Source organism: Micropterus dolomieu, linkage group LG06 (assembly GCF_021292245.1).
Source record: "Micropterus dolomieu isolate WLL.071019.BEF.003 ecotype Adirondacks linkage group LG06, ASM2129224v1, whole genome shotgun sequence".
NCBI lineage: Eukaryota > Metazoa > Chordata > Actinopteri > Centrarchiformes > Centrarchidae > Micropterus > Micropterus dolomieu.
This window is the reverse complement of record NC_060155.1, coordinates 17697335-17712168: the sequence shown is the minus strand read 5'-3', so window position 1 is coordinate 17712168 and position 14834 is coordinate 17697335. Positions and strand designations below refer to the sequence as shown.

At 42.1% G+C, this 14834-nt stretch overlaps 2 protein-coding genes across 11 annotated transcripts in view; one reads left to right on the top strand and one right to left on the bottom strand.

The window, feature by feature from the left end:
* The window catches only part of LOC123972883 (transcriptional repressor p66-alpha-like), a 44035-nt gene that overhangs the window by 10301 nt on the left and 18900 nt on the right, over nt 1-14834 (bottom strand). The window lies entirely within an intron of this gene.
* On the top strand, nt 198-5897 carry lipt2 (lipoyl(octanoyl) transferase 2). 2 transcript variants are annotated; one of them, XM_046052629.1, is made up of 4 exons: nt 198-318; nt 3231-3544; nt 3622-3748; nt 4741-5897. In XM_046052629.1, exons 2-4 carry the CDS (start codon nt 3236-3238, stop codon nt 4998-5000), a joined length of 696 nt encoding a protein of 231 aa, XP_045908585.1. In that variant the 5' UTR covers nt 198-318; nt 3231-3235; the 3' UTR covers nt 5001-5897. The 2 variants fall into 2 exon arrangements, with proteins under 2 accessions (XP_045908585.1, XP_045908586.1); XM_046052630.1 differs by having other exon boundaries at nt 203-318; nt 3210-3544.

The window sequence follows — 14834 nt, the reverse complement described above, 5'->3', positions numbered from 1 at the left end:
TGGGAACCATGAAAAAAATAAAAATAAAAATAAAAAGTTTACACATAATACAATATTTTGAACGACCGACGTTCAAATCAAATTAATAAAAATATAAATCCGATCAAAGTAAGCGTGGAAACGGGGCTTATTAATTTATGATGAATAAAATAAATTAATTTAGGTTTTAAATTAAGGTTTTGTTTTCCGGTCGGCAGGTGGCAGCCGAGTGAGGAAAAAAGACCGGAAATCCACCTTCGAGGAAGAAGCGAATAACAACAATGGCGGCGCGCAGAGAGCAGCAGGAAGAGGAGGACTCGTGACATCTGAGGGCAAAAGGTAATAAAACACCTGAACTGAAACAGATTTAGAAACGAAGCTGTGATTTAACAGAGTCTGAGCTGTAGTGTTGAATCCGTTTACTGAGCCTAATCTATTTATATATATGTTACCTCTAAACTTAATAAATTTACCCATTAGTAATGATGCAGGTGACGCTTTTTAATGGGACTGTAACGGAGTGATGCATGGATATATTAGTAATTGTAATATAACGTATTTTTAAAGGATTATCTGTAGTTTTTAGAGGAAAAACCTAATTTATAACCTAAATATCTTATCTTGATACAGCCTACACACACACACACACACACACACACACACATATATGTGTGTATATATATATATATATATATATATATATATATATAAGATGACACAAATATGAATAAGTAATAATTTAACTGTCAGAAATCCTGCTTCATGGATTGAAGCACGATTATTGACCAGTTAGTAGTTAACATTAACAAATTAGAGACTCACCACCATTTTCTCACCACCATTTTTCTTGCACAAGGATTTAATGAATGAAAACAACCCATAATAATAATTTAACTATACTTGTGGTCAGTTTTATAGTATACTATTATCTGAAATTATAATGAATACACAAACATCAGCCCTGATGGAAGCTCAACCACAGTGGTGAAATATCAGAAAATGGTTTTATTTGTGAAACTCACTTAAATGGAAAAGAGGAGAAGGCGGAAAACAACTATATTTACAGATTTTGGTAAAACTGGCTCAAATTTTATGGAGAAAATCTTTCCTGGTTTTCCCTCTGACGTCGTCCGGCTGCTCTGCCTCAACTCCCGACGGAAATATGTCAGAGCGTGTAAACCGAAATCCCTGAATCTTAAAAAGGCCTCGAGTAAGATTAAGGCATTTGTGTATTTAAAGAGGCAAACTGAGGATTAATTAAAGGTTTTTATGGGTCATATGATGATGAAGAGATCAGAGATGGCGTCAAATCAATGTTTTGGTGTTTAGTTTTTATTTTATCTACAGTCTATGATATTTAACAGTAAAGTCAGAGGAAGGAGGCGGTTGGACGGTGGGCCACAAAACAGGACTTTTAACCAGGAGACCGGTCTTTGTTTCCCATGTGAAAGGAAAAACCAACATTGAACGTTTTTATTTAACTTACATAAGTTAACTGACGTATATGATGTAGTTATTTTAACTAGTGATGGCGAGATGAAGCTTCATGAAGCACTGAATCTTTCCATCCAGTTGGTTCACTCAGGGGCCGGAGCTTCACAGTGCTTCATTTGCTCTAGTGTGCCATCAAGTGGACAATAAATAAAAACAGGCAGCGTGATTATAATGACCCCATGGCTCTAGTGTGCGAAGCTTTGAACTGAATAAATGAATGAATGATGTTTGTGATGCCAATACATAAATTATGTATATATAAATTACTCTTCAGGCAGGACTCTCATACTGCAACACTTGTCTTTGTAAAGAGATAAAGTCTCTAACCTGCCTGTCGGCCCGCTCTGGGACGGTTCACTTACCGTAAAGGCTGGAATACGCGTGCACTCCGAATGTAGGTGCGGCTAGCTTAACCTCCTTCTCACAGACGAGTGACAGAAACACTCAAAGCGGTTCTTATCTAAGAAGTCAGCCACAGATGGAGCGGATGTGCTGGAGACAGTTCAGCAGAACAGCGTCTGCAAATGGCTCAGACACTTTAAAGAGGTGGTATTATGGTTTTTGGCTTTTTCCCTCTTCTTTATTGAGTTGTATCTTTTTTTGTGCATGTAATAGGTTTGCAAAGTGAAAAAGCCCAAAGGGAGTTCCCATCTCCCACAGAAACTCTGCTCTGAACTGCCTGAAAACAGCTGGTTTGTAGTCCAGCCGCTTCCCTTTCTTGTGACGTCACAATGAAAATACGTTTCATAAACACCAGTGGAAAAACAGCGAGCTGCAGCACACAGCTCTCCTCTCCCTTCCAAACACTAGCTGCCCTCCAGGCAGTCAGTGGACATAAAGTTGTTCCTGTGATGTAGAGACAGAGCTCAGTTAAAACTTTATGGATACAGATTAATAACTCGCCGCTCTGAAACTCTCGCTCCAGTCCATGTTGCCAAGCCGGTCGGCAACACGTACGGCTGAACCCGAGCCGTTTACCGGCTTCTCGCCGACCCGCCCTTCTCTGCTTCTGATTGGCTAGTAGTCCTTAACTAGGAACTGAGCATGTGCAACTCCCAACAAAGATCATTTAGAGACAAGATGCATCACTCCATAGCTAAAACGAAGCCTTCAACACAGGCTGAAAAGAGGAGCTGCAGCAACGTGCAGTATGACACAAATATGGTGTTTTTTGAAAATCAAACCATGTAAACCTGTTGCAACCCCGAAATAAGATTTTGAACCTGAAAGTGAGCGTAATACCACCTCTTTGAAATGCTTCCACACTGCCGACATGTTTCGGTCTTTTAACTGATTAGGTCGAACACCAAAAGTGCTTGTTTTGTTATTTTCAGCAGATTAATTTCGATGGCCGAACATTCGGTGCATCCCTGGAGAAAAGAAAAACGGAAAGTTGATACAAGTTGAGATATACATTTAGGAGGTTCTCCAGTCTTTCTCCAATTTATTATTTATATTACGCTACGTTATGTAAATACCTTATTAGGTGAGATCAGCTCAAAGTGTTTCCCAACAGGGGAAAATCTCCTCTTTCATAAAAATAGAAGCTTGAATAGATTGCTAACAGACGCGCACTAACTAACTTCTAACTTAGACTGCGGAGCCCTAAACGTTGAATAACAACGCCAAGGGGTGTTGACCAACCGTCCAAATCGTAGACCTCTAACTGGTCACTTCATGTCACTATTAGGGCAACAAACTCCTGATTGAATTGAAGGTTTGTGTTTTAATGTCAGGGTGTTGTGTCCTGGTTCAAGTCCTGATGCAGGGCGGCAGGCCGGTTGTGGAGGTGGTCCGTCTGGGCCTGGTCTCCTACCAGGAGGCTCTGCGGCTGCAGCGGGTCTATGTGAATCGGCACCGGTCCGGTCCTGCTCACGCTCTGTTGCTGTGTCAGCACCCGCCCGTCTACACAACCGGGATCCGGCACAAACCTTACCCTGCCCCCCTGCTGGACCGCCTACGCCTGCTGGGGGCTGATGTCCACCGCACCAACCGAGGAGGACTCATTACCTTCCACGGGCCGGCACAGCTGGTCTGCTACCCGATCCTCAACCTGAGCAGCTTCAAGAAGGTCTGACCTGATTTATTCTTGACTTTATTGTTGTTAATGTGAGCGGACGCGTCTTCATGTCTGATCTGGTCCCGCAGAGTGTTCGCTGGTACGTCTGTGAGCTGGAGAAGACCATCATCTCCGTCTGCAGCAGGTTTGGTATCGAGGCGTCGACGTCTCCTCACACCGGAGTCTGGGTCGGGGACAACAAGATCTGTGCCATCGGTACGACTTCTCTGTCACTGGGCCTCATGCAGGAGCATTTCTGTACTTGTTTTGTAAACTTCTTGATTTGCTCTGTCAGGTTTTTTCATACCGGCGTACAAAGTCGGACTGATTCGTGTATAATAAAATACTACGGCAGTAACATTAAAACAAGCTCACTGCAGCTTTAAACAGGTCTTTGGACAGCAGCCATGTTGGGAAACCATAGAACTGTTGAAACTGCAGACAGACGACCAACATTTCCAACTGATTGTTCGAGAGCCAGATTGTTGATCAATCAGGAAATAAATCACGTCGTGGCCTTAAACTGATCAGCAAACAGCAACCGATTTGGCAGAAATTTCGCCCGATTTGAAAATGACCAGGTGTTGCTCACCTGCACAGACACCTGCAGAAAGTACATATTGTTAAACAAAATCAGTTTATCTTTCTTTTAATTTAGTTATTCCTGTTTATTTGAGTGGATTTCGGTTAGGGATGCACTGAAATGAGAATTCTAGCCTGAAGCCGAAACAGAATTTAATGAAAAAATTTGCTGAATACCGAAAAAAATCCATTCACATTTTTACCATTTATTTTGCCTTTTTATACCATTGCATAAATTAAAATAGTCAAAATATGCTTTTTCCTCAGTGTTTCCCACAGGAGGTGCTCTAATACTGCAACACTTGTCTTTGTAAAGAGACAAACTGACAGGATAAAGTCTCTAACCTTTCATTAGATTAAGTTATCACGAGTCAAACTTACATGGCTGGAATGCAGGTCCGGATCACTGCTGAAGATAAAATTATTGAATACAAGCAATTCTTCCAAATCCCTTGTACGTTCTGCTTAAGAACAAATCAGTTTGAAAGAGTTGTTCTTGCATGAGGCCTGATGTGTTTTGTAAAGTAGTTTTGATTACTGCTATCAGTAACTTCATGTTGTTAGTAAATTTTCAGTTTGCATTTCACCCTTTGGAAACAGAGATCTCTGTATTGATGTTATTCTAGGAATCCACTGTGGTCGCTACATCACGTCTCATGGCTTGGCTCTGAACTGTAACACCGATATGTCGTGGTTCAGCCACATCGTACCATGTGGTATCGAAGGTAAAGGAGTGACGTCCGTGAGCGCCGAGCTGCAGAGGGACGTCAGCGTGGAGGAAACCATCCCTCACCTGCTGGACGCCTTTACAGATCAGTTCAGCTGTCAGCTGATAGACGGACGAACACCTGAAACTGATCAGGACGGTGGAGAATCATCAGCGTAGAAACTGACTTTATAGATTAAATAGATTAAAACATGCCGCATGTTCTTTTTGAACACTTTTTTTTTTTTTTTTGTCAGTTTCATCTTCTGTGTCCAGAACAGAGAGAGTTCTAGGATGCATTAAGCCAGATCTTTCTGATTTACATGTTGTATCTTATTGGTTAAAAAGCCCTTTACAGTGTACGGATCACCTTTTAAAGGATCAGCGTGTAGGATTTAGGTGGCTATATTGGCAGCAGTGTGTGTTTTCCGTAGTGTACCATCACCTTAAAATAAGAATCCTGGTGTTTTGTTACGTAGAAGCAGCGGGTCCTCTTCCATGTTGCATCGCCATGTTGCTACAGTAGCCTGGAGCAGACAAACCAATTGTTTGCAGTTTGCCATTTCACCACTAGATGCCTCTAAATCCTGCACACTGCTCCTTTAAATTACCTTTCTTTTTCATTTAAGGTTCAGATTCGGGGTTGATTTTTGTCACTTGGTTAATTTCACAGGGTTAAACCCAAATTTGGGGTTAATTAATGGATACATTATCCAATACATGAATACATACATCAATGGATATACAACAGATAAACACTCCAAAAAAGTATCCCTCATTTACATCTTAGCAACAAAAAAACTAAGGCCTTTAGGGGTAGAAATTAAGGGTATTTTAATGCCCATTAAAAACCATTTAAACTATACAAAAAGCAATCACACAAATACCTCATTATATTACAATCCATTAATTATCCCCTTAATTTTCCATTAAAAATACTCTAATTACATCATCATGAATATTTCAGGGTGATGAAAACAACACTTTCTAACTACCACTAACAGCACAATGCTTCACCTGTACTTTTCTCTTTCTACACCTGTTCAAAAAACATTAAAACATGGATTCAACAGCCTACATTTAAGAAATCCGGTTTAGACAGTAGACGTATAAAAGAAGTGGACGTAACCACCGTGACGTCACCCGTTGGTTTGTGGACTACCGTTTTGAAGCCTCCAGTTTGGCATTTTTGGAACCAGACGTGACCATATTTGGACGGGAGGGAGGAGCTAGCTAGCTTGGTTAGCAAGGTGCATCTGTAAATTACGTTAACTGGGATATTAGCTGGATTAAAACAAAACATACTGATAAATGAGCAGACGACTCCGGATAAGCTTTCTCAATCTGTTTGTAGCCCCGCCCTAAAGCCTCCCCTGCTTTATGGTCTATTTTCCTCTAAACAGGACCATAATTTATTAAATGAACATCATGCTGTGTTGAAGAAGACTTGAAACTAGCGACTGAGACCATAAACTCATCAGGAAAGTGTTTACTGAGGGAATAAATCAGCTGACAAGTAGCAACATTTTCTCAGAGACTTCTATACAATCACACTTCTTTCTGCAGCCGCTGGAGTCGCCCCCTGCTGGCTGCTGGAGAGGACGCAGGTTTAAGTCGCCCCCTGCTGGCTGCTGGAGAGGATGCAGGTTTAAGGCTCTTCTTCTTCTTTAAGGCTTCACTTTTTAGACCTGGAGCTTTCTGCGTGGTTACTATTTAAAACTAGATCTATTCTAGTCTGATTAAATGCTAAATTGCTGAATTTATATAGCACTTTAATCCAAAAGACAAACTTAGAGAGCAGCTGGTGAACATACTGGAGCATTTAGCAGCTAAAGAGCCAGATGTTTCCCTCAGGAGCAGGTGGAGACAGAACACAAAGCTAACAGAGAGAAAACACTGGCCTTCATCAGGTGACACAAACACAGCTGCACACAAGGCAGCTGTTTGCTTACATGTTAGCCACAACCACTTTATAAGCTGATAACATGTCATTTTTGGACAAAATCGTCAATCAATGCAGGTTTTATGTGTCTTTTGGGGGCCTGAAAGTGGTTAACTCACTGTAAGTTAAGCTAGCTTGACCGGAAGTTGGGCATCATGTTCTTGAAATTTGAGCACATCAATTTTAATTTTTGAAGGACAAACGTTTATTAGTGTTCGTAATATCGGCTGTAATCAGATATTACAGGTCAGAATTAATGTTAACACGTGAATTATAAAACTATTAAATGCTTTTAATTCTTCCAAAGACGAAAATGCTTTTATTTTTAGAAGTAGACCGGATGTCGTGTTTGGTGGCGCCTCGGAACTTTGCGTGTTTGGAGTTTTAATAGTTCTGTCCTGAGTATCTTTACCGAGTAACACTCTTTGTTAGCTTCAGGTTAGCTGGCTGCTATCGGCTCCCTGAGTTTGTAGTGCAGGTTTAGCGTGTGGCAAACATTAGCCTCGGTGCGACAGTGTAAGTTCACCGCCAGCCGGAGATGTGTGTCCAGGAGCCGATCAGCTAACAGCTAACGCCGCAGCACGTCACACGGCAGCCGGCTGCCTGCTAGCTGTTCGCTACTTTACCCGACAGTCAAATGGCCCTGCTGCAGGTGTATTAGCTAGCCCGACTCTGACTGTCAGCATGGGAGACGATAACGGACTTAACGGGGACCTGAACGCCAACTTGCGGTGTCAGAGCACAGGCGACCCGCGGCTGGACAAAGCGGTGCACCAGTGGCTGATCTGGGACCAGGTGAGCGTCGGTCCGTCTGTCGCAGCGTGATGTTTAGGCAGCTGGGGACTTAAGCCCCGGTCTGTGGTGCGTTACGGGAACGTCACACAAAACCTCCCTGAAAAATTTAGCATTTTAAAACGCAGTTGCATTGTTTGTAGACAGATGTAGTTATACTGGTTTAAGATCATGTATATTATGTATAATTATGATTAATGGTTAAATCGGCGCATAATTTACGTACTAAAATAGCCCTTTATTTCCCTAAACAGAAACTTTGTGAGCTGGCGCAGCAGGTAGAAAAAAGGACATTTATTTAAAACAGGGGCGTCTGGGTTGAAGTTATGTATGCCGAGTGTTTCACTGGAACAAACTACTTAAGAAAATATACCAAATCGTGCTCATCATTTTAATGAATTTGGTCAGGATGCAAGAAAATCTAAAAGTTGCGGGGTTTTAAATGGGAGTTCTGAGTGTCGATGCAAAGGTGTGTTGGTCAGCGGGGTGGCACCGGGGTGACTGAGGCAGTGCTGCCCGCAGTGCGGAGCACCAGCGGCTCTCTGGGTCGTGATGGAGATCAGCAATGTGGGTTATCAGGCGATTAAACTGCAGCATGACTCAGCTGTTTTGCTTTATAGGTGGCGAGTAGCCAGAAAAAAATGCCTGCACAGTTGGTGTAACTCGTGTTTTAATGATGTGCTTATATAAATGCCTTCAGCCAACCAGCCTTCTTTCAACGTCCAGGTAAAATATTTTCCTTTGACCAGCGGTTTGAACCAGCTGGATCTTCAGATCCACCACCCAACCATCCTGCTGGCTTCACCGCCCACTGAGTCCACCCTGATGTGCTTTATGTATTTTGTAAACTCAGATTTCTGTTGACCTTCTGTCCTGCAAAACAAGGCTGCAGCTAAACATTATTTTTAGTAATGATCGATTAATCTATCGAATATTTTCTCGATTAATGGATCAATTGTCCTGAAAAGTTTCCCCAAGCTGGAGTCACAGAGGAAACCGGAAAATATTCACTTTGAAGAAGCTGGAATCATCATTCCTTTGAAAAGGTCTCTAAGCGATTTAATTTAATTTATTGAATTTAACAGTTGACAACAAATCCAATTAAAAGACTAATAGTTGCAGCTCTAAGGGACATTTATTAATATAGCAAATACACAAAGCATTTTACAAACATTTAAAAGACAGACCAAAAGAAAACAAACATAAGTTCAGAGCCAATCCTGATATATAAAAGAAAATAAAGACTTATTGTTTAACATACTGATGACGAAGGCAGCTGTTAAACGTCAGGGTTCACAAAGTTCCCCTGTGATTGGCTGACAGCTGACGGTCTGTGTCATTGAATTGGAAATAAAATATCCATCAATATACCGGAGCAGTTACAGATTTCAGACGGGAAACAGGAAAATATTGACGTGATCCACGGCCCGTTTTGTGTGCCATAACTCCTGAAATAATGCACATAATATATGTTTATGTAACAGAGGGAGCAGCATCAGGGTGCAGCCGCTGTCAGAGAGGGAGGATCTGAATGAACTACAAGAAGCAGCTGAAATAAACCGCCGAATGCTGCTGAGCCAAATTTATAATCTCCTTTCTTTTAACCTCAGATCACCGAACACGTCACTGCTGGATCAGATTGTCTGTGAGTCTTTGAGCGATGATTAAAGCTCCACAGATATATTTAAAATAAACACCCACTCAGTTTCCTGCTCTTTCATCATTTATTAAATGTACGTCTGCTTTATTGAGTTGACTTGTTGACGCCTGCTCTGATTCTTTAAAGATAAATGTGCACAGTCAGCATAAACCGGCGTTGATATCTCTTCGCCCGGGCCTTTTTTGTTAACCCGTTGCCATGGCGAATCATCCCATCGGAGCTCCACCGGTGACGGCTTCTTTCTTCCCCCCACGCACGAGATTGAACTCTGGGTAAACTGACTCTGATCAGCTGTTTGTTAGAGCCCAGGTGGAGGCCGAAGCTTCTGATGTGAAAACATGAAACGTGTTCGACGTGCTGACACGCACCTCCGTGACCTCGGGGCTGTGTGGTGTTTAAAGGCCACGGCTGCTGCTGACCTCCGCTAGGAAATGTCAGCAGTCTGGAAAAGATCCAGACAGACGCTCAGCGGGCCGTCTCTTCTCCACTCTAATCTGGAAACCTGCTGCTCCACCGTCCTCCTGTCCAAAATCCATAAGACAGGCATCAGGAATACGGTCAACACGAGTATTATGAAGTATTTTATATATATGTATGTATGTATGTATGTATGTATGTATATATATATATATATATATATATATATATATATATATATATATATATATAATGTTTTCTGAATCACTCCATGAGTCTCTATAAAAGGACAGTTTTAACGTTCGTCTCACGTCGTTCAGTCTGAATCTGAGAAAACACCTGAGGCGTGTAGAGCAGTGGTTGTCAAAGTGGGGTTCGGGGGAACCCCAGGGGTCCTTGAGGAGGTTCCAGGGGGTCCCCAGTAAAAAAGGGGAATCATTTATTTTCACTATATTTCCATCCATTAGTGAAACACATCATTTTAGGAAGCCTTAACAACATGTGGCAAAGGGACAGCCGATGCATACTATCCTGTGGCCAACCCGGGTACGATTAAATTTAAAGGAGATTCGTCTCTTCTCAAACAAACAATAATAAAAAAGTAACGCAGTGACAGAACGGACGACTGTTTCGGTCACAGTTTCTGTAATAAACATCTAAAAGTCACTTTTTTACATCAAGGACCCCTAAACTGACACACGTTGGACCACGGCCCCCCGTTTGATAGGATTCAGATTTTCAGAACTGAATGAACTTTCGACTGTTTCAACACTTCTTCATTTGGGTTTTTGCTGCAGCAAACGATGATTTTAGTACTCGAAGCTTCGGTTCATTGTTTAAGAAGTACTTTTGCTTGGCGGTGGCGTAACATTACACCGTCGTGCTGTTGCCGAGGCGACTGTGACATTACAGAGTTGTTGTTTTCTTTTAGCTTGAAACGATCCCAGACTTAAGACACTTTCTTCTTCGTCCCTCCTATTTTCTCTCTTCCTCCACTTTGCAAACAGCGGCATCATCATCGCGTCGTGTTCACACAGCGTAGGCGCGACGTGCAACGGTAATAAATGTCCCATGCGAAACAGTGCGCTGTATAGTTATATGGATTAAAACGAAGCACCGATGCAAATAATTTTAACACATTTTACTTTTCTTATTTCAACCTCAGTGTCTTGTTGTTGATGGTTGTTGAAGTTTTCTTTTTTCCAGCTGCTCAGACCATCTAGGGATTCATTCTTTAAACTATCAGTTTGGGTTTAATCTATATTTTTCTTATCGTCATTAAACCTCATGTTCAGACTCAAACCAGCACCCTGTCTGACTTCCTGTCTGAGGCTCTCAGCTGCGAGGCCATTGGTTCCTGCTGAAGACGTAAATCTGTCAACAAATGATTGGTTTAAATGTTTTATAGAAGCAGCTGATGAAGGGAGATCAGGCTCTGATGGGTTTCCTCTCCTGCAGAACCGCTGGACTCGGGCTCAGGTGGAGTCTCTGGTGGCGGCGGGTCGTGTGGACGAGCTGAGGACGAGGCTCTGCAGCAGGATGAGCTTCGGCACGGCGGGACTCAGAGCGCCGATGGGCGCCGGATTCAACCGGATTAACGACCTCACCGTCATCCAGTCCACACAGGTCAGACCAGATCAGAACCGCTTCAGTGTCGCGAGTTCAGTCCAGCTCACAGACGGTCGGCAGGTTGTTTTTGATTAGGAACATTTCCCGGGAAAAATAATAATCTAATTAGTTATATTTGTATTCATAGATTTTATTTTGTAATTTTTATATTGTAGAAAGTGTCGCTGCTCTGCTGGACTAACTGTGATAGAGCTGCAACGGTTTGTCCATTAATCAATTAGTTGATCAACTCAAGTTAATTAGCAGCTATTTTTAGAATCGATTTGTTGTTTCAGTCATCTTCATCCGCTTCTCCGGAGACGGACTTTGCTCGTCACGTTCTGACGTTCTTTCAGACAGAACAAACAATCGAACAAATAATCCGCAGAATCATCGATGATGAAAAGCGGCAGCTCTAAACTGTAACTTGTGTTAATCGTAGGAACGATGTATCGGAGACCAAACGTTAGTAATAATAATAATCAATATTTCTGCAGATGATGCCACACAAGAGGATAACTGGGCCGAGTCGCCTCCCGACCATCTCAGGACTTTATTGACCCACGGCTGGCCCTGATCCTGTAGTTTGTGAATCTGCTCACATTATAAAGTGTATAAAAGGTCGACCAGCTGACGCCATGTTTGTTTGTGTCTGAAGTCACGTTTTGATCCCGCGAGATTCTGTGAGATCCCAACGTCTCCGGAACCGCCACTCTGACGCAGTTTAAGGCCAACGCCAAATGTGCGGTTCTGCGTCTGGACTAGGGATGGGTATCGAGTAGCGATACCTTTTTAAGGTATCGACCGAAACAGACCAGTATCAAAACATCATTCATTCAATACTTTTTGTAAACAGATTGTGGGGAAAAAATGACACTTTGTGTGGTTTTTACATTGCAGCCAAACACGCAACAACAACAGACCGAAAGAAAGAGAAAGTAATACGGCTCTTCTTTCCCGTATGTGCCTAACAAAAGTATGAAAAATGTAACTAAAACGATAAAAATGAAGTATTAGTATTAGTATCGGTATCACTTTATGGGTACTGGTATTGTAAAATTTTAAAAGACACCCAACCCTTGTCTGGACTGAACCGTCTGGTGAGTGTTCTTAACATTAAAATATGAGACATCGGTTAAATCTGTCGTTTGCTGTTTCTAAAGTTGGTTACGATCTGAAAATCCTCCAGCAGGCGGAAGGGAAAGTAGGAAGTGCTGCTCTTGGTGGGACCTGTTGGGCTTCTGTAAATACCATCACAGAGTTCGGTCTAGACCTGCTCTTTTATGAAAAGCGCTCTGAGATAACTGTTGTTCTGATTTGCCGCTATATAAATAAAATCGAATTGAATCAGTGCTTCAGGTACGAACTTTAATCGCTGCACGACCCTGAAAGTTCAGCCTCTGCGGTGAAGATGCGACCCGGTGGAATCCGGACTGCACCTTTTTGTTGCATCGTCTCTCCATCGTTTCCTGTCGTCTCGACGGTTCTGCAAATCTCGTTTTATGAGCCATTTTGTGCCGCTCGTGTTTATTTTACTGTCAGCACATGGAACGGGTTTTCTTTTGATGTCCTTCTGTGCCGATAATAATAATCGTTAGTTTTTGTATTGATCCCACAGCACAGTCCTTTTCCTCTGTTTTTTAAATCTCTATTCTGTGTCTGTCTTCAGGGTTTATATTCGTACCTGTCCAGGTATTTTGCAGACTTCAGCAGCAGAGGAGTGGTTGTGGGTTTTGACACCAGAGGGCAGGAGGAGAGCGGCTGCAGCAGTCAGCGGTAACCATGAACACACGGTGATCATGAATCGGTGCTGACGGCACTCACAAAGAGCGTTACAGTCGGACACTTTGAGAAGCTGTTTTCCTGAATATAAAACCATCAGTTCAGTTTTCTTTGTGTTTGTGTGCTTCAGTTTGGCGAAGCTGACGGCGGCCGTGATGCTCAGCAGAGACGTTCCTGTTCATCTTTTCTCCACGTTTGTGCCGACGCCGTACGTGGTGAGGAAGCACTAGCGCATCACTTCCTGCTGCAGTCAGCTGCCCCGAGCCCACGCCGGCAGCATTTCATTACTACCTGTGTGTTTGTTTCAGCCGTACGCCGTGAAGAAGCTGGGAGCGGCGGCCGGAGTGATGATCACCGCCTCACACAATCCTAAAGAAGACAACGGATACAAGGTGAGAAAGCAGCGCGAGTCAGGCTGCTGGGAAACACCGGACAGGAAGTACAGGTCTCCTTCTTCCACTGTCTGGTTAAAACCTGTTTTTCACTGTAGCTCTGAAGAACAAAAGGAGCACAACCAACTTTGGCCCAGAGCAAAGGGATGCATCATCATTTACACAGTCTAGGTTTCTATGTTTTGGGGAACAGAGATCCTCTCTCGGCCTTGAATGAACATTCCAGGAGAGGAGAGAAACAACAAGAGAGGAAAACACCAAAACAATCTCACAGCTCTGACCTAAACCCTAGAAAATGTGGACAGACTAACATAAGGAGTACAGGAGAGGAAAGGTTAAGGATAAAAAAACACAATACATATATATATATATATATATATATATATATATATATATAAGACGTAACAATAATAGTAGTAGTAGTAGTAGTAGTAGTAGTAGTAGTAGTAGTAGTAGTAGTAGTAGTAGTAGTAGTAGTAGTAGTAGTAGTAATAATAATAATAATAGTAGAATATACATAAAAGATTATATGTAAGAGGATAAGATTATTAAATAATGAATTCACAATCTGAATATCAATAAATAATATATAATATATATATTAATGGTCCTGTGCCTCTGAGCAGGACACAGTATAAATGCAGGTTGTTCTTCATGTGCAGGTGAAACACCGATTTTATAACGCTTCATTTATAAAAACATATTTCAGTTTCTTCTCTCCTCCTTGGGTCTCTCCGTGGGGGGGGCATTATGACACAAGGAAAAGACGCGAAGTGAAGGAGATGAGGATGCAATTAAGAGACATGAGATGCTGTTATATTTTGAATACCTTTTTGTTTTAGAGAGTGGTGAATTGACCAACTTTATTAAAACTGTTTGCTAAAGGCAATAAAATATGGTCTCTTACGTGTAAATTTACATTTCTGGATGTGGAATTTGTCCATTATAATAATAACATTAATTGTATACACACTCACCAGTGGCACTGTCCCCTCAGCCTCTTATTCTGTTGCACCGCTTTGACACCTTTGCTCCCATTAACGGTTGTTCTAGCAACCAGTCCCTTTATGTCGAGCTTCCAGTTTGTAAGGGCCTTCTGCAGGGGCCAGTATCTTGGGTCATTGGGTTTCAGCAGCTTTTTGAAACCTTCTTGTTCCGCTGACCATATCTTTAGCACTTAGCACATGGGGTCGGGGTTGAGCGCTGAGGGAGAGAGAGGAGAGAAGCTTTACAGAAGAAACTGCTTGTGTATTTTAATGCAACATCAACTATATCAATATAAACTGTGTATTTTTGATCCTATATCTCATATGAAAATATATCAATATACCCTAACAAGTCGATATACTGCCCAGCCTTGCTTGTGTGTTATGAGGGTTGAATCATTTCGATTGCAACTGTTTATAAATTTATACCAGGTT

Coding starts and splice junctions, on each gene's coding strand:
- lipt2 (XM_046052629.1), top strand. CDS start 3,236: ATGCAGGGCGGCAGGCCGGTTGTGGAGGTGGTCCGTCTGGGCCTGGTC. Junction 3,545..3,621: donor ACCTGAGCAGCTTCAAGAAG/GTCTGACCTGAT, acceptor CTGGTCCCGCAG/AGTGTTCGCTGGTACGTCTG. Junction 3,749..4,740: donor CAACAAGATCTGTGCCATCG/GTACGACTTCTC, acceptor ATGTTATTCTAG/GAATCCACTGTGGTCGCTAC.